The sequence below is a fragment of the Coregonus clupeaformis genome, chromosome 21, assembly GCF_020615455.1.
Source record: "Coregonus clupeaformis isolate EN_2021a chromosome 21, ASM2061545v1, whole genome shotgun sequence".
In the NCBI taxonomy this organism is placed as follows: Eukaryota; Metazoa; Chordata; class Actinopteri; order Salmoniformes; family Salmonidae; genus Coregonus; species Coregonus clupeaformis.
This window is the reverse complement of record NC_059212.1, coordinates 20,686,346-20,705,443: the sequence shown is the minus strand read 5'-3', so window position 1 is coordinate 20,705,443 and position 19,098 is coordinate 20,686,346. Positions and strand designations below refer to the sequence as shown.

The following is a 19,098-nucleotide window of genomic DNA, read 5'->3' as shown; positions in this document are numbered from 1 at the left end:
CTCTACATAATGAGTGCAACATAATCCTCTACAAAATGAGTGCAACATAATCCTCTACATAATGAGTGCTACATAATCCTCTACAAAATGAGGAGTGCTCACCTGACATAGAGGTGTGACATAGAGGTGTGGCCATGCAGGAGCTGTATAAATGAAAGCATGTCTGGAATTTCATTCATACCATTGACAACCCCATACAGGGTGCACCTCTTAGAACAAACCTACCATGTCTAGCTCAGTCGCACTGCGTTTTCTCTTCTCTTGGGTGGCCCTCCTCTCCAGCCTCCATCAGGGGGAAGGCCGGCCCCGCCTGGCCCAAGACAGTACACCCCGCTTGGGGCAGGAGGAGAGCCAGAGGGCCCTGCTCCTGGAGGCAGTGAAGACAGGCATCTTGAGCTCCATGGGGATGGAGAAGGAGCCCAGGCCCAGGGAATTGGCTTCAGAGGAGGAGCTGAGGAGGATGCATCGGCTCTACAGGGAAACACTGACGCTGCTGAGAGGGAACTCCAGTCAGGAAGGGGAATCCTGGCATTCCCCAAGGAGGACATATACCCTGCTTCTCCCAGCCACAGGTGAGACCTCAGCTGTCTTATTTAAAGACACATAGCTACTGTTCTGGTTTTAGCCACAAGGACCTGACTGTTGACATTCTAGCTTTAGATGGTGATCTGACTTCATGGAATTTTGCCTTTATGCAAGGTGTTTTTATAACCTATTGAAAAGGTCTGAGTTAGATGCCAAAGCCAAAGGTTTGGGCTTAGTAAAAGGTGTGTACCTGTGTCCCGAAACATTCTCCCATGGTTGTTTCTTCAACAAGATTTTATGACAAAACAAACAAATAGCCTTCAAACACATAAAAAAATAAAAAAATAAATCTTAATGTATCTGTGAGTGTTTTCTCAAACCATATGTCGTGAAAATGAGTGAGCCATGCAATTTAGTCTTAGTGCTTCGTTTTTGTGTGCACTCCAACAAAAGCCTACCATTAACATTGGCATTTGGACTTAGCAAAGGCTTGATAGTAATTCCGAGAGCAGATATGAAATACCTCTTCTCCAAAGTAATAATGAACTACTCTAATTTATAAATAATTTGATGTAATTTTGTAATTTTTTGAGGAGGTAAAGACACATCCATTACAACTCTTAAAAGCACAGCCTATTGAAGTCATGGCAGTAATTCCAAGAACCTGAGCATTTGTCTAACAATCCTCTTTTCATCTCTTTCAGTGGAGCCTTTCAAAGTGCTTCGGAGTGATGAGGAACACACATCAGATATGCTTTGGTACAGAGCTGTCTTCCACAAGAACCCAAACATCAGGAAGGATCTCACTTTGGCCCGGGCTGAGCTGAAGCTCTACAGACAACTGTTGGATGGCTCTAAAGCTGCTGAGCCCACGATTAGGGAAGAAGTTCATGTTAAGATCTATGAGACGAAACCGCTGAACTCTTCTCTATTGATTCACACAGAGACCCTTGTTCAGATGGTTGCTACAAGAACTGGAGATTTGACTTTGGACATCAGAACTATTGTTGATAAGTGGAGAGGGAGGTCGGAAGGCCACTCTCTAGTTGTGGAAGTAGGACTGGTCATAGAAGAGGGAACTGATCCCAAGAGGACCCCGCAGATGGTCCTGGAGGTAGACCTTGTAGAGCCTAGATCAGCAGGCAGAAGGAGACGGACTCGCTCCAACAAAGAAGACAACTGCGACGAAGACGGTCGCTGCTGCCGAAAGTCTGTCAACGTGTCCTTCAAGGAGATTGGCTGGTCAGACTGGGTCGTTGCCCCTGCTGGTTACAACATGCACTTCTGTGACGGCTCCTGTCCTCACAACTACAAGCCAGCCAGCATGCACACGCAGGTGAAATCGCGTCTTCATCAAATCAACAAGGGAGCAACACCTCGGCCCTGTTGTGTGCCGGCAGCCTACGAACCTATGGTCCTCATGCACTACGACAGTCGGGGAAAATTGAAGCTCACACCCTTCAATGACTTGATTGTCAGCAAATGCCACTGTGCTTGAGTCCTTCGGGGGCAAGACCAGGCAAGGACAAAAAAAGAGTTGGAACAAACCTTTTCCCTTTGGCGAGCCGTTAGATACAATGTGCTAGTGCTACATTCTGAAATAGAAGGGATAATGTTTTCAAAGGACATAAGAAAATAACATTTGTCATGCTCAATTAGTGACATTCCTAGCATCCTTTTCAATGGTTAAACAAACAAAAATACCCAACATCATCCATCATCCATGGATTCTGAGAGTAAATATAGGTTCATTGTAAACAATACAAGTTACTGTGGAGTGATGATTCTGATATTTACTATTTTATTTGGAAGAAAAAAAACGTACGTTAGTCTCATGTGGCCCGTAATGTCATATTCTTCCAAGACTATGTACAAAATTATATTATTTATTGTAATTTATTTAACAGGGTCTGAAACGTATTTGTTTTGTTTGTAGTTTTCAATGTTACAATATTTAGTATGTTTCTTACATCCCTGTACTTTAAATACATATTCAATTGAATTTAATGCTATGTACAGTATTATTTCCAAACATTTTGGAAGTTTGTCCAGAGAAAATATACTATTTTTTAACATTTCAATAATGGTAGTATGGATATTACTACTGTTTATGTTGGGTTGTTGTGCCTGAATGCATATGTACACAAACGTTACAATAAATATTTTTTACATACAAATGATGTGTAACAGAACTTGAAATTACATTTACATTTTAGCAGACGCTCTTATCCAGAGCGACTTACAGTAAGTGAGTGCATACATTTTTTTGTTTTTTTTCATACTGGCCCCCCGTGGGAATCGAACCCACAACCCTGGCGTTGCAAACGCCATGCTCTACCATCTGAGCTACACGGGACTACAATTCTGACAAGATATGTGTTATTGTGCTTTACGGAAAACTCTCTAGTCAGATAATATTTCAAGGTTAGGGTGTGCCGTGAAATACATGATAGCCAATATCTTGCAGCTGTGCACTCTTAGAAAAAAAGGTGCTACTTAGAACCTAAAAGGGTTCTTCGGCTGTCCCCATACTTCTAGTTGATATTCACGGAATAATAAGGAATTCCCCTCGACCACACCCACAAATTGGGGAAAACAAACATTCTTTCCCATTAACCCCCAGTGTAAAAGAGCCAACTTTGTCGTTGATTTTTTGTTATACAGAAATAACAAAACATGCTGAAAAGCTGCTGTGTTGTTCAATGTACATGTAACCAGGTAAAAAATCCCAACCTATGGTTCACAATGCTCCCACGTTGGGAAATAGAGCCTGCGAGAAGAGCCCTGTGGCTTCAGGCTATTCGATGTGGAAGAGTAGGAAATTGTGGGCAGCCGGTGTCCAAGTCGGCTACACGTAGCTAACTATGTGTGTGGAAAACGTTTAATCACAGGTAAGGTATCTTGTTTAGTATAGCTCGTTCGTAACACCACTCACTACTTGTAGCTGTGTAGTCTGTTTGTTTGTGTTGTTGGGCTTGGCTAGCTTAATGTTCCGGTTGGTAGCTAGCTAGCACTCACTCACGTGGCTGCTAGCGCCGTCATGAAAAGGGGCATGAGGGAAGCCCTACAACAGCACATTTTTATAAGTAGTGAGAACGCTCGGGAGCAGGCAATGTTGAAAAGTAACCTTTAGACATGTTGTACATTTCTTAAATGTTGTTTTATCAATTGACTAAAACAAGCAGACAACAAGAAAATGGTGTTTGAAAAAGGTCAAGTTTTTGCTGTGAGCCAATAGGGTAACCTAGGTAACCACAGGCTGTTTTCCCCACAGGCGGGGCGATGCTGCGACATTCTATCTAATACTGACTGGGAGTATAGGAGAACCAATTGAATAACCCTTTTAGGTTCCATGTAGGACCTTTTCCACAGAGGGTTCTATGGGTACAGCCAAAGAACCCTTTTGGAACCCTTCATTCTAAGAGTGCGGCCTTGACCAAAGAGTGAATGACCTACGGGACAAATGAGTAGTATTTAATTTTGCATGACAGTAAGAATAGCCCACAGCACACATGATGACATGCATTGTAAACTCAGCACCATGAACAGATATCATATGGCCCTAGCCCTCACCCTCCGATCCAACAGGTCCCAGCCATGGCAGAACACTGACATTCCTCTCTTGCAGGAAATCACGCACAGAACGAGCAGTATGGCTGGTGGCATTGTCATGCTGGAGGGTCATGTCAGGAGGAGCCTGCAGGACAGGTACCACATGAGGGAGGAGGATGTCTTCCCTGTAACGCACAGCGTTGAGATTGCCTGCAATGACAACCAGCTCAGTCCGATGATGCTGTGACACACCACCCCAGACCATGATGGACCCTCCACCTTCAAATCGATCCCGCTCCGGAGTACAGGCCTCGGTGTAATGCTCATTCCTTCGACGATAAACGTGATTCAGACCATCACCCCTGGTGAGACAAAACCGCGACTCGTCAGTGAAGAGCACTTTTTGCCAGTCCTGTCTGGTCCAGCGACGGTGGGTTTGTGCCCACTGGGCGTTGTTGCCGGTGATGTCTGGTAAGGACCTGCCTTACAACAGGCCTACAAGCCCTCAGTCCAGCCTCTCTCAGCCTATTGCAGACAGTCTGAGCACTGATGGAGGGATTGTGCGTTCCTGGTTTAACTCGGGCAGTTGTTGTTGCCATCCTGTACCTGTCCCGCAGGTGTGATGTTCAGATGTACCGATCCTGTGCAGGTGTTGTTACATGTGATCTGCCACTGTGAGGACGATCAGCTGTCCGTCCTGTCTCCCTGTAGCGCTGTCTTAGGCGTCTCACAGTACGGACATTGCAATTCATTGCCCTGGCAACATCTGCAGTCCTCATGCCTAATTGCAGCATGCCTAAGGCACATTCACGCAGATGAGCAGGGACCCCGGGCATCTTTCTTTTGGTGTTTTTTCAGAGTCAGTAGAAAGTCCTCTTTAGTGTCCTACGTTTTTTCATAACTGTGACCTTAATTGCCTACCGTCTGTAAGCTGTTAGTGTCTTAACAACCGTTCCACATTTACATGTTCATTAATTGTTTATGGTTCATTGAACACGCATGGGAAACAATGAAGATCTGTGAAGTTATTTGGATTTTTACTAATTATCTTTGAAAGGTTCTTGAAAAAGGAAGCATGCCGCTTGGTAGAGCATGCCGCTTGTAACGCCATGGTAGTGGGTTCGATCACCGGGACCACCCATACGTAAAAATGTATGCACACATGACGGTAAGTCGCTTTGGATAAAAGCGTCTGCTAAATGGCATATTATTATTATTATTATTATTATTATTATTATTTTTGCTGAGTTTATATATATATTTAGGGCTACACTGCTACTTATGATTCATTTTGCCCAAAAAAGGTGTTGTTCTTAAACTAGCAGGCGCCTCTTAAAAGATTTAGAATGTACAATAACAGAATAACATACTTTACAGTCTGTTAAAGGCCGAATGCAGCTCTTTTTATATCAATATCAAATCATTTCTGGGTAACAATTAGGTATCTTATGATGTAAAACACAGGAAAACCATCATTTTTACTGCAAAAAAATTCTAATGAAGACAAATTTGCTGTTTTTGTCATGTGGCCAAATTTTACTTCAAAGGTGGCTAAAACATAAAAGGAAAGCATATTGCATATTTTCTTTTTATTCCCCTTCCTGTCCTATAAAAAGATGACTCAGTCTGGACTTGATAGGGTCATGTTTGTGGCTGTACCTATAAAGCATCTGGCATTATATAAAGGTCGTCCTCCTCAATGTCAGCAGGCAGTATGGCCAGGCTACAGGGTGGGTCGTTGCTGTAAATTGCGTCATCGAGTAAATCACACTGCAGATATACATCCTCGGGTTCCACAGGTGACCTGGAGAGACAGGTAGACAGGTGGGCCAACATCAGAACGTGCTTCCCCTGCACAGTTACGCCACAACAAACAAACAACTGATATTTAAGGCATTCAATGAATCATGCCATATTCATGATAACTACCAAACTAACCAAACCCAGGTCATCATTGTAAAATAATCTCAATAACATATGGGCTAAATAAAGGATTTATTAAATTTAAATCAATAAAAATGAATTCATGAAAAATAAATGAATGCAATGCCTATCCTAATAACATTTTCCAGTTTCCAGGCTTGTTTGAATAGCCCCTGGATAGCAACCATGGGATACAAAAGATCAGTAGGTCAGAAACAATAAAAATGTGTCTTACCAGGCCAGGGTGAGAACAGCAGTGTTGTCAACTTGGTCTATGAGTAAGAGACAATGAAGATGTTGACTAAACTTTGAACTTGGCAAATAAGATAGTCATTTCTTAAAGGGCCAATCAGCTGTTGCTATATCCATTTTTGGACTTAATTCATTAATTATATGCACCCATTGATTCTTGAAGAATATTACTTAGAAATTCCTCATGAGCTTAGTTCAATTGTGGTACCATATCAGAACCCCAAATAAGCTTGTTTTACTCACATGTTTGTAAACAAAGTAAATGTAGACAAACATTGAATAGTATAATAAACACAGTTTAAACTATAATTTTGATATCATGGATGGTCAGTCCTTGCATCCATAGCACTGTCTTTGAATTTGAGTGGTTACAGTTCTCCAGCCCCATCCCCCCATGTTATACCGAAACAATAGTGGGCAGAACGCTTTGTTATTGTGTCAACTGCTGATTGCCGCTTTAAGATTGACTGTAAATGCCTCATTGTCAATCTAGAAAATATATCACACTGCAATGAAGAGACAAGTTTGGGACATTATTTTTTTATGTAGGTTTCTCCATTAGTCTGTACCTCACCTTGAAGGGTGTACTGTACATTATTGCTGTATTGTTTACTATTCAAACAGCAATTGTTTTAAAGTATAGTTTAATTCACTCATATGAACTAATACGCAGTGAGACAGTGTGCAATTATGTTTTATGAATCACTGCTATCCAGGAATGCTTATTGAAGCGTGACAACCCAGAACACATTTGACAATGGTTTATTGTCCATAGCCTACACAATTAGATGTCATTTCCACCGGCAAATTATTTCTGCTAACTGATATTCTAGCTGTTACGTCTACTTCAACTTCACGTGACACATCTTCAGTTCTCATTATTTCCGCAATGAGAACTGCCTGCATACTGCAGTGGTAGGCTACCACATCTTAATAGATTCAAGAAATGTCTGGCAGGTTGTTCAAATGAACCTAACCACACCGAGTGTACAAATTAAGAACACCTGCTCTTTCCATGACATAGACTAACCAGGTGAATCCAGGTGAAAGCTATATTCCCTTAAAGATGTCACTTCGTATATCTACATCAATCAATGTAGAAGAAGTGGAGGAGACAGGTTAAAGAATATATCAGAAAGGTGTTCTAATGTTTTGTACACTCAGTGTATAATGTGTATTGGCAGAGAGATTATATACTGTGGATTTAAAAAAATGTTGTTTATTACAAACACAACCTTATTTCTGAGGGAAGTGAAGTGAAATCTCAATTTTAGCATTTCTATACATGCACATTACCTGCTGACATCATCAAATGGTATTGGAGAAGCCTTGCAAGGGAAGTATACACCACAAAGCATATTTCTGGTAAGGCTGTGTGACATGCAAATACAGTATCTTAGCAGGTGTCTGTCATATACAAAACCGAAATGACAGAAATATAAATCTGGAAGACCAGACTGGTCTCGCGCCAGATTTCTAACAATAGAAGACGAGAAAAAAGAAGAAACCTGCACACTGCTCTTGATAGTATCACTGCACTTTAATAAGCTTTACGTATCGATACGTAAAGCTTATTAAAGAGCAGTGATACTATCAAGAGCAGTGATACTATCAAGAGCAGTGGGCGGGTTTCTTATTTTTCTCATCTTATTCAACTGTTACCATGCACCTGCAAAAAAGATAGCTCAGATGTGCGAGTGCCTTTTGAATTTTGAATAACAATAGAAGACAACAGGGTTTTCTCATGCTGTTATCAAATCTATTGCCAATTTAACATGTTTACCACAGAAGCCATTGAAAGGTAAACTGGCTTGATGACTCATTGCGAGCTCACAGAACAGAGCTCCGGGCAGCGGAGCGGAAATGGAAGAAAACTAAACTCCCTGCCGACCTGGCATCTTTTCACTCCCTCCTCTCTACATTTTCTTCATCTGTTTCTGCTGCTAAGGCCACTTTCTACCACTCTAAATTCCAAGCATCTGCCTCTAACCCTAGGAAGCTCTTTGCCACATTCTCCTCCCTGCTGAATCCTCCCCCCCCCCCTCGTTTGTTAAGTCTAATGACACTGCTGGTCCTACTCACACTGCCCTACCCTATGCCTTGACTTCTTTCTCCCCTCTCTCTCCAGATAAAATCCTGCGACTTGTGACTGCAGGCCGCCCAACAACCTGCCCGCTTGACCCCATCCCCTCCTCTCTTCTCCAGACCATCTCCGGTGACCTTCTCCCCTACCTCACCTCGCTGATCAACTCATCCTTGACCGCTGGCTATGTCCCTTCCGTCTTCAAGAGAGCGAGAGTTGCACCCCTTCTCAAAAAACCAACACTCGATCCCACTGATGTCAACAACTACAGACCAGTATCCCTTCTTTCTTTTCTTTCCAAAACTATTGAGCGTGCCGTCTTTAGCCAACTCTCTTGCTATCTCTCTCAGAATGACCTTCTTGATCCAAACCAGTCAGGTTTCAGGACTGGTCATTCAACTGAGACTGCTCTTCTCTGTGTCACGGAGGCTCTCCGCACTGCTAAAGCTAACTCTCTCTCCTCTGCTCTTGTCCTTCTAGACCTGTCTGCTGCCTTTGATACTGTGAACCATCAGATGCTCCTCTCCACCCTCTCCGAGCTGGGCATCTCCGGCGCGGCTCACTCCTGGATTGCGTCCTACCTGACCGGTCGCTCCTACCAAGTGGCGTGGCGAGAAGCTGTCTCCGCACCACGTGCTCTCACCACTGGTGTCCCCCAGGGCTCAGTTCTAGGCCCTCTCCTATTCTCCCTATACACCAAGTCACTTGGCTCTGTCATATCCTCACATGGCCTCTCCTATCATTGCTACGCTGACGATACACAACTAATCTTCTCCTTTCCCCCTTCTGATAACCAGGTGGCGAATCGCATCTCTGCATGTCTGGCAGACATATCAGTATGGATGACGGATCACCACCTCAAGCTGAACCCTGGCAAGACGGAGCTGCTCTTCCTCCCGGGGAAGGACTGCCCGTTCCATGATCTCGCCATCACGGTTGACAACTCCGTTGTGTCCTCCTCCCAGAGTGCGAAGAGCCTTGGCGTGACCCTGGACAACACCCTGTCGTTCTCCGCTAACATCAAGGCGTGACCCGATCCTGCAGGTTCATGCTCTACAACATTCGGAGAGTACGACCCTGCCTTACACAGGAAGCGGCACAGGTCCTAATCCAGGCACTTGTCATCTCCCGTCTGGATTACTGCAACTCGCTGTTGGCTGGCCTCCCTGCCTGTGCCATTAAACCCCTACAACTCATCCAGAATGCCGCAGCCCGTCTGGTGTTCAACCTTCCCAAGTTCTCTCACGTCACCCCCTCCTCCGCACACTCCACTGGCTTCCAGTTGAAGCTCGCATCCGTTACAAGACCATGGTGCTTGCCTATGGAGCAGTGAGGGGAACGGCACCTCCGTACCTTCAGGCTCTGATCAGTCCCTACACCCAAACGAGGGCATTGCGTTCATCCACCTCTGGCCTGCTGGCTCCCTTCCTCTGCGGAAGCATAGTTCCCGCTCAGCCCAGTCAAAACTGTTCGCTGCTCTGGCACCCCAATGGTGGAACAAGCTCCCTCACGACGCCAGGACAGCGGAGTCACTCACCACCTTCCGGAGACATTTGAAACCCCACCTCTTGAAGGAATACCTGGGATAGGATAAAGTAATCCTTCTACCCCCCCCCAAAAAAAAATTAAAAAAAATAAAAAACTATATTGTAAAGTGGTTATCCCACTGGCTATAGGGTGAATGCACCAATTTGTAAGTCGCTCTGGATAAGAGCGTCTGCTAAATGACGTAAATGTGCCCTTGAGCAAGGCACTTAACCCTAATTGCTCCTGTAAGTCGCTCTGGATAAGAGCGTCTGCTAAATGACTAAAATGTAATGTAAATGTAAACTGTGAAAGCAAATCTGAGCACCACGTTAGATGGACTTTCCAAACAATTAAGATAACAGAAGCACAATAGAGTAGTGAAAACAATTGTATCTTAAGATATACCTCCCGCTTCTGTCAATTACTGCCTTGAACATGAGTTACAGATATTGGATCTTAATTTGACCAGTTTCTCACAGCAGGCAAATGAAGTCTGACATTTTAAAGTGGAAATTACAAACTTTAGAAGCCTTTTTAAACCTTGAATACACTACAAGTTTGCATTTCCTGCAACAACAGGGTGATCAAATGAAGATCCTACATCTGTACCATAAATATCAATCTCCATCCCACAATACTTTAAATACCTTATTTATCCATCATCCATCTATCTATCCACCTATATAAATATATTACACCTTTTATCTTTGGCATCACGTATTCACATACATTTGTCAAAATTGCTTCTCTTTTTTGGGAGCATTGGCACAGGTCAGTGTCTTAGCTGGACATGCATTCTTTTTCACAGCAAATGTTGGCCGCCATCACTAATGCTTTGAGGGAAGGGGACTGGGGGGTTCTAAAGCAGATAATCTTTGTCTAAAGTGAAGTGGAGGTGAAGTCCGGGTCAGGGACAACTCTATTTAAACTCAACACTTAAATTCATAATTGAGATGCTGTAGAACCATTTTGGTGAGCTTTAGCCCTTTTGTGATTCCATGCATCTACAGTGCATTCGAAAAGTATTCAGACCCCTTGACTTTTTCTCAATTTTGTTACGTTACAGCCTTATTCTAAAATTGATTAAATTGTTTTTTCCCTCATCAATTTACACACAATACCCCATAATGACAAAGCAAAAATAGGTTTTTAGATTTTTTTGCAAATGTATAAAAGAAATACAACCTGAAATATCACATTTATATAAGTATTCAGACCCTTTACTCAGTACTTTGTTGAAGCACCTTTGGCAGCGATTACAGCCTTGAGTCTTCTTAATTTTTTCCCTTTGCTTCACCGTAGGGATTGTGTCAGGTTTCTTCCAGACATGACGCTTGACATTCAGGCCAAATAGTTCAATCTTGGTTTCATCAGACCAGATAATCTTGTTTCTCATGGTCTGAGAGTCTTTAGGTGCCTTTTGGCAAACTCCATGCGGGCTGTCATGTGCCTTTTACTGAGGAGTGGCTTCCGTCTGGCCACTCTACCATAAAGGCCTGATTGGTGGAGTGCTGCAGAGATGGTTGTCCTTCTGGAAGGTTCTCCCATCTCCACAGAGGAACTCTAGAGCTCTGTCAGAGTGACCATCGGGTTCTTGGTCACCTCCCTGACTAAGGTCCTTCTCCCCCAATTGCTCAGTTTGGCCGGGCTGCCGAATCTAGGAAGAGTCTTGGTGGTTCCAAAGTTCTTCCATTTAAGAATGATGGAGGCCACTGTGTTCTTGGGGACCTTCAATGCTGCAGACATTTGTTTGGTACCCTTCACCAAATCTGTGCCTCGACACAATCCTGTCTTGGATCTCTACGGACATAATGTCTTATGTTTCACCGAGTCGTGGCTGAACGACGACATGAATAACATACAGCTGGCGGGTTATACACTGTATCGGCAGGATAGAACAGCAGCCTCTGGTAAGACAAGGGGTGGCGGTCTATGTATATTTGTAAACAACAGCTGGCGCATGATATCTAAGGAAGTCTCGAGGTTTTGCTCGCCTGAGGTAGAGTATCTCATGATAAGCAGTAGACCACACTATCTACCAAGAGAGTTTTCATCTATATTCTTCGTAGCTGTCCATTTACCATCACAAACCGATGCTGGCACTAAGACCGCACTCAATGAACTGTATACGGCCATAAATAAACAGGAAAACGCTCATCCAGAGGCGGCGCCCCTAGTGGCCGTGAACTTTAATGCAGGGAAACTTAAATCTGTTTTACCTCATTTCTACCAGCATGTTAAATGTGCAACCAGAGGGAAAAAAACTCTAGACCACCTTTACTCCACACACAGAGACGCGTACAAAGCTCTCCCTCATCCTTCATTTGGCAAATCTGACCATAATTCTATCCTCCTGATTCCTGCTTACAAGCAAAAACTAAAGCAGGAAGCACCAGTGACTCTGTCAATAAAAAGGTGGTCAGATGACGCAGATGCTAAGCTACAGGACTGTTTTGCTAGCACAGACTGGAATATGTTCCGGGATTCTTCCGATGGCATTGAGGAGTACACCACATCAGTCACTGGCTTCATCAATAAGTGCATCGATGACATCGTCCCCACAGTGACTGTACGTACATACCCCAATCAGAAGCCATGGATTACAGGCAACATCCGCACTGAGCTAAAGGGTAGAGCTGCCACTTTCAAGGAGCGGGACTATAACCCGGACGCTTATAAGAAATCCCGCTATGCCCTCTGACGAACCATCAAACAGGCAAAGCGTCAATACAGGACTATGATCGAATCGTACTACACCGGCTCCAACGCTCGTCGGATGTGGCAGGGCTTGCAAACTATTACAGACTACAAAGGGAAGCACAGCCGCGAGCTGCCCAGTGACATGAGCCTACCAGACAAGCTAAATTACTTCTATGCTCGCTTCGAGACAAGTAACACTGAAACATACATGAAAGCATCAGCTGTTCCGGATGACTGTGTGATCACGCTCTTCGTAGCCGATGTGAGTAAGACCTTTAAACAGGTCAACATTCACAAGGCCGCAGGGCCAGATGGATTACCAGGACGTGTACTCCGAGCATGCGCTGACCAACTGGCAAGTGTCTTCACTGACATTTTCACCTCTCCCTGTCTGAGTCTGTAATACCAACGTGTTTCAAGCAGACCACCAGGTGGTAAGGGTAGGTAACAACACATCCGCCACACTGATCCTCAACACGGGGCCCCACAGGGTTGCGTGCTCAGTCCCCTCCTGTACTCCTTGTTCACTCATGACTGCATGGCCAGGCACGACTCCAACACCATCATTAAGTTTGCAGATGACACAACAGTGATCACCGACAACGACGAGACTGCCTATATGGAGGAGGTCAGAGACCTGGCCGTGTGGTACCAGGACAACAACCTCTCCCTCAACGTGATCAAGACAAAGGAGATGATTGTGGACTATAGGAAAAAGAAGAGGACCGAGCACGCCCCCCATTCTCATCGACGGGGCTGTAGTGAAGCAGGTTAAGATCTTCAAGTTCCTTGGTGTCCACATCACCAACAAACTAACATGGTCCAAGTACACCAAGACAGTCGTGAAGAGGGCACGACAAAACCTATTCCCCCTAAGGAGACTGAAAAGATTTGGCATGGGTCCTCAGATCCTCAAAAGGTTCTACAGCTGCACCATCGAGAGCATCCTGACTGGTTGCATCACTGCCTGGTATGGCAACTGCTCGGCCTCTGACCGCAAGGCACTACAGAGGGTAGTGCGTACGGCCCAGTACATCACTGGGGCCAAGCTTCCTGCCATCCAGAGCCTCTATACCAGGCAGTGTCAGAGGAAGGCCCTAAAAATTGTCAAAGACTCCAGCCACCCTAGTCATAGACTGTTCTCTCTGCTACCGCACGGCAAACGGTACCGGAGCGCCAAGTCTAGGTCCAAGAGGCTTCTAAACAGCTTCAACCTCCAAGCCATAAGACTCCTGAACATCCAATGAAATGGCTACCCAGACTATTTGCATTGCCCCCCCTCTTTTACGCTGCTGCTCTCTCTGTTTATTATCTATGCATAGTCACTTTAATAACTCTACCTACATGTACATATTACCTCAATTACCTCGACTAACCGGTGCCCCCGCACATTGACTCGGTACAGGTACCCCCTGTATATAGCCTCACTATTGTTATTGTACTGCTGCTCTTTAATTATTTGTTACTTTTATTTCTTATTTTTTTTAGGTATTATTTCTTAAAACTGCATTGTTGGTTAAGGGCTTGTATTTAAGCATTTCACTGTAAGGTCTACACCTGTTGTATTCGGCACATGTGACAAATACAATTTGATTTGATTTGAATTCCTTCGACCTCATGGCTTGGTTTTTGCTCTTACATGCACTGTCAACTGTCGGACCTTATATAGACCGGTCTGTGCCTTTCCAAACCACAGGTGGACTCCAATCAAGTTGTAGAAACATCTCAAGGATGATCAATGGAAACAGGATGCACATGAGCTCAATTTCAAGTCTCATAGCAAATACTTAGGTAAATAAGTAACTTTTTAAAAACATTTTTTAAATACATTTCCAAAAATGTCTAAAAACCTGTTTTTGCTTTGTCATTATGGGGTATTGTGTGTAGATTGCTGAGGATATTTTTTTATTTAATCCATTTTAGAATAAGGCTGTAACCTAACACAATGTGGAAAAAGTAAAGGTGTCTGAATACTTTCTGAAAGCACTGTATGTACAGGGAAGCATGCTGTCTCATGCTTTGGAAATGCTTGCTGTTTATGTGTTTATGTAACCAGATGAGCATAATATCTGAGGAGCAGAATACAGGAATCTACTAAGACATGACATTCTCTCCATTTTACCTAGCCTTTTCATTGAGGCTCAACTTCAAGGTTTTTTCCAGGGTTTAGTCGGCAATAACAGCATAATCCCACACACCCATTGCCCTGGAATACAATCTTCAATGGTTTCCTTGGTTACTTTACAGCCAATTTATTTCCACTACTCTGAATGGTGGGTGAAACAGCATATTGTTTCATTGTGGTTGGACTGCTCCGGTAGCTAAAAACCTCGTCTTTGGCCTTAGTGTCTGTCGAAAAAATAACCTTGAGATTATTTTTTTGACAGTATTGGTACTTTAAGCATATTAGTAGTGAATGTTGTGATTTACAGTGGTTTATGCATTTAATTCCCAGTGAGAATTATATTACCAGTAAGCACCCTCCTTTGAGTGGGGACATCTGGCCAGTGGTTAGTTACTAAAGACACTAGGCCTACAAGAACTGGAAAGGAACAGACACACAACCACTTTTATAGACTATAACTTTCATCAGAGGAAAATAAGGGGAACAAGATGGAGTATTGTTATGCCATGAAGGCTACAGTAGGCTAAGTGGATACAAAAGGCAGTCAAAAGAAGAAGAACCTGACAAACAAGTTCTTTAGAGGATAATTCATGAAAGTTATCTTATTTTTGTTATTATCCGCATACTGACAACTGGACAGTGGATAACATGTTCAGACAAGCAACAATGAGGGGGAAATTTATAATTTAATATAACTTTTTGTATTTTACCCATCCCTGGTGAAAAAGGTTGGGAATGCAGACGTTCCAGATGTGCGCGTAAACTACGCCCACGCCCAAGGACGTGTGCATGCAACGTCATTGAGGGAAAGCGGAGCAGAAGAGCGAAACATGGCGACATCAAACAATCCGCGGAAATTTAGCGAGAAAATCGCTTTACATAATCAGAAGCAGGCAGAGGAGACCGCAGCATTCGAGGAAGTGATGAAAGATTTGAGTATTACTCGAGCAGCGAGGGTAAGCGTCTCTGTTTTTACCCATTTGCTGTTATTGCTCGTGAGCTGTCAAATGCAGGAATATGCGCGGCGGGCACTTAGCTTGGCCAGGGAGGTAAACAATAACAAACAGCCCCATATGTGCCAGCAAATATTCTTGACATGAATGGCAACCAGCCGCCTTATTATCGTATTCGTGTAGTTATTCTCAAATGGAGCGGTATCCCGACTCCAGACCCCCGTCTTCAAAAGTTGCACAATATAGCTCCAGTGCAAAGCAATAGCCAACTAATATGGGGCGTGCATGCGTGTTTGACAGCCACATCAAAATAGAACGTTCGTTGGTTTTTCTGATCGCGCTCAAAGGGAGGAAGAAGCTTCAGATGAACAGCAATTTCTATGTATTGAAACATTTTGGAATGCAGTATTTTCAGTTTAGAGATCACCAAAGACATATAGCCTAATAATCAGGTGGAAAAAGCATTCGTGCTGTGAGACTGGGCAGACAAGTACAGTAATATGATTGACAGTGGCATATCAACGATGAGGACAACCCCGCACAGATTATGTTGATGTTAAACCGCATGCCGCAGGCCTCTAATGCCAGCAGAATATTGCGCTCTTCATCAATGTCATGTCAGTGGTTTTGGCAGTACATTTTTCTACAAAATGTATACGAAATAACATTGGTGCATTTGAGAAACGTTGCCAGCAGAACCCGCGCATTTGAAATAGTTTCAAATGGGCGGGTTCTGAGATACTGTAGCAACATTGGCATAGCTCACTGACTGGTTAAATGACTGCATCCTTATTTGGATGGTACCATACATTGGACAGTTATCATTTTTACATTTTAGTCATTTAGCAGACGCTCTTATCCAGAGCGACTTACAGTTAGTGAGTGCATACATTTTCATACTGGCACCCCGTGGGAAACGAACCCACAACCCTGGCGTTGCAAGCGCCATGCTCTACCAACTGAGCTACAGTTTATGTTTTTAATTCACAGTAGAAAGTAACACATTTTCTATAATTAATACATTTTCTATTGATTCAGTCAGTGTTGAGGTAACATCTATTATTTTTCCTGGAGTAGGTGATTTATTGTTAGGTCGGAACCTTTGGAAGGCATACCTGGGTGCAATTTCAACTAACACATTTGGGAAGAGTATAGGTTTCACTATATAAAGACATGCTCCGGAACTTTGGGCTGGATGTGTCAATGTGTAGTTCAGACATGCATAATCTATGAGCAGAATTACTGTTACCTCAATTAGCCATGAAATCCCTAGTTTGAAAGCAATTGTTTTTCTGGAAATTATGCGCCTTTTCCCCTATATTTTACCTCACGTGGGGCAGCCCCCTAGCAATTCCAGTTCTAGCCAATGAGCTTTAGCCCCTCACCATTTGAGTGACTGCTAGCAAGATGCACACACAGCAGAGAGAGAGAGCAATGACGTGGTGCACATATCTGCAATTTTTGGGGACCACTTTTGGCTCATGAGCACTACATTCAGATCTACTAGCTAAAAAGTATACAAGAATCTCTTTAACATATTGCTTTTGGCCCTATAGTATAATGATGGGTTACAAAATCGATACAGTTACATATCAGGATATTATTTTGGACAATATATCGTATCATTTTGACAAAATCGCAATATTATTTTTGTGCTAGTTGCCTGTATACCTGCACCAAAACTCCAGTATTTTTCTTTCATAGCTTGTTTTCCATTTTCTTTTTAAATAGGGAGCCAATTGGTTTTCAACACTTTTATTTCTATGACTGATAACTCATTTTCTCATGGCTCTCTCTTGACCCTCTGCAGCAGACATATGGTGAGCAATATATGTTTGGAACATCGAATTGCAATAAAATCACAGTATCGAATCGCAATACATATAGAATCGTGAGAATCGCAATACATATCGTATCGACACCTAAGTATTGTGATAATATCGTATCATGAGGTCCCAGGCAATTCCCAGCCCTAGTATAGTATGAGGGTAAAAACATAATACTTACTTTGTAACATATGCATACAATAATAGGAACGTTAAGTCTAATACTCAGTATTTGATAATAACTTTTGACAGTGCAGTGGGCCTACAAGTTCACTGAAGTAGTCACATTCACCCTTTTGACTAGATTCATATGTGGTTGGATTTCTGAAACACTGATCCCAAAATGCATGTAATCTTCTGTCAACAAAATAACAAGATGTATTCAAACTTGACTCACTATTGGGAGATTACTGTATTTTTGAAATACTCTGGAGAGATAGGCTTTAGAGATTGTTATTAAATGATTTCCCTGCTTTAGTCAATAGTGGGTGTGTGACAGACATGAACAGCTTGGGTACTATCTGCATATAGGATTAAACAACTTTGATTTCTTTACATGAGTAATACCAGATTTTCTAAACAAAATAACAAAATAATTGTCTCGTGATATTACTCAGTATCTCTAGTACATAATATAACTTCCTGAAATGTATGTAGTTGGCTGTCACCACCTGAAATCACAGCCAATCATGGATCAACTATTTGCATACTCATAGCAGGTGAACTGTTGAATCTATAAGGGTGTGACCTTGAGTTTTTGTAGGGATGGAAAGACATTCATATAGGTAATGGTTATCCCAGCTAGGCCTATACAGTGAGGGAAAAAAGTATTTGATCCCCTGCTGATTTTGTACGTTTGCCCACTGACAAAGAAATGATCTGTCTATAATTTTAATGGTAGGTTTATTTGAACAGTGAGAGACAGAATAACAACAAAGAAATCCAGAAAAACGCATGTCAAAAATGTTATAAATTGATTTGCATTTTAATGAGGGAAATAAGTATTTGACCCCTCTCAATCAGAAAGATTTCTGGCTCCCAGGTGTCTTTTATATAGGTAACAAACTGAGATTAGGAGCACACTCTTAAAGGGAGTGCTCCTAATCTCAGCTTGTTACCTGTATAAAAGACACCTGTCCACAAAAGCTATCAATCAATCAGATTCCAAACTCTCCACCATGGCCAAGACCAAAGAGCTCTCCAAGGATGTCAGGGACAAGATTGTAGACCTACACAAGGCTGGAATGGGCTACAAGACCATCGCCAAGCAGCTTGGTGAGAAGGTGACAACAGTTGTTGCGATTATTTGCAAATGGAAGAAACACAAAATAACTGTCAATCTCCCTCGGCCTGGGGCTCCATGCAAGATCTCACCTCGTGGAGTTGCAATGATCATGAGAACGGTGAGGAATCAGCCCAGAACTACACGGGAGGATCTTGTCAATGATCTCAAGGCAGCTGGGACCATAGTCACCAAGAAAACAATTGGTAACACACTACGCCGTGAAGGACTGAAATCCTGCAGCGCCCGCAAGGTCCCCCTGCTCAAGAAAGCACATATACAGGCCCGTCTGAAGTTTGCCAATGAACATCTGAATGATTCAGAGGAGAACTGGGTGAAAGTGTTGTGGT

The 19,098-nt window shown here is 43.1% G+C and overlaps 2 protein-coding genes across 2 annotated transcripts in view; both read left to right on the top strand.

Annotated features, from left to right (window-relative positions):
- Window positions 1–200: 200 nt before the first annotated feature.
- Window positions 201–2,437, top strand: LOC121534586 (growth/differentiation factor 15-like). The gene is made up of 2 exons (XM_041841167.1): window positions 201–572; window positions 1,230–2,437. Exons 1-2 carry the CDS (start codon window positions 227–229, stop codon window positions 2,021–2,023), a joined length of 1,140 nt encoding a protein of 379 aa, XP_041697101.1. The 5' UTR covers window positions 201–226; the 3' UTR covers window positions 2,024–2,437.
- A 13,073-nt stretch (window positions 2,438–15,510) lies between these two features.
- LOC121534585 (CREB-regulated transcription coactivator 1-like) overlaps window positions 15,511–19,098 on the top strand; it is a 28,938-nt gene continuing 25,350 nt past the window's right edge. The window contains exon 1 of the mRNA XM_041841166.2: window positions 15,511–15,643. Coding sequence (XP_041697100.2) covers window positions 15,518–15,643 — 126 coding nt within the window. The 5' untranslated portion in view covers window positions 15,511–15,517. The remainder of the gene's footprint in view (window positions 15,644–19,098) is intronic.

Excerpts from the sequence above, each read along its gene's own strand:
- LOC121534586 (XM_041841167.1), top strand. The coding sequence starts at position 227 with ATGTCTAGCTCAGTCGCACTGCGTTTTCTCTTCTCTTGGGTGGCCCTC. Across the intron at positions 573-1,229 it reads CCTGCTTCTCCCAGCCACAG|TGGAGCCTTTCAAAGTGCTT; the intron begins GTGAGACCTCAG and ends CATCTCTTTCAG.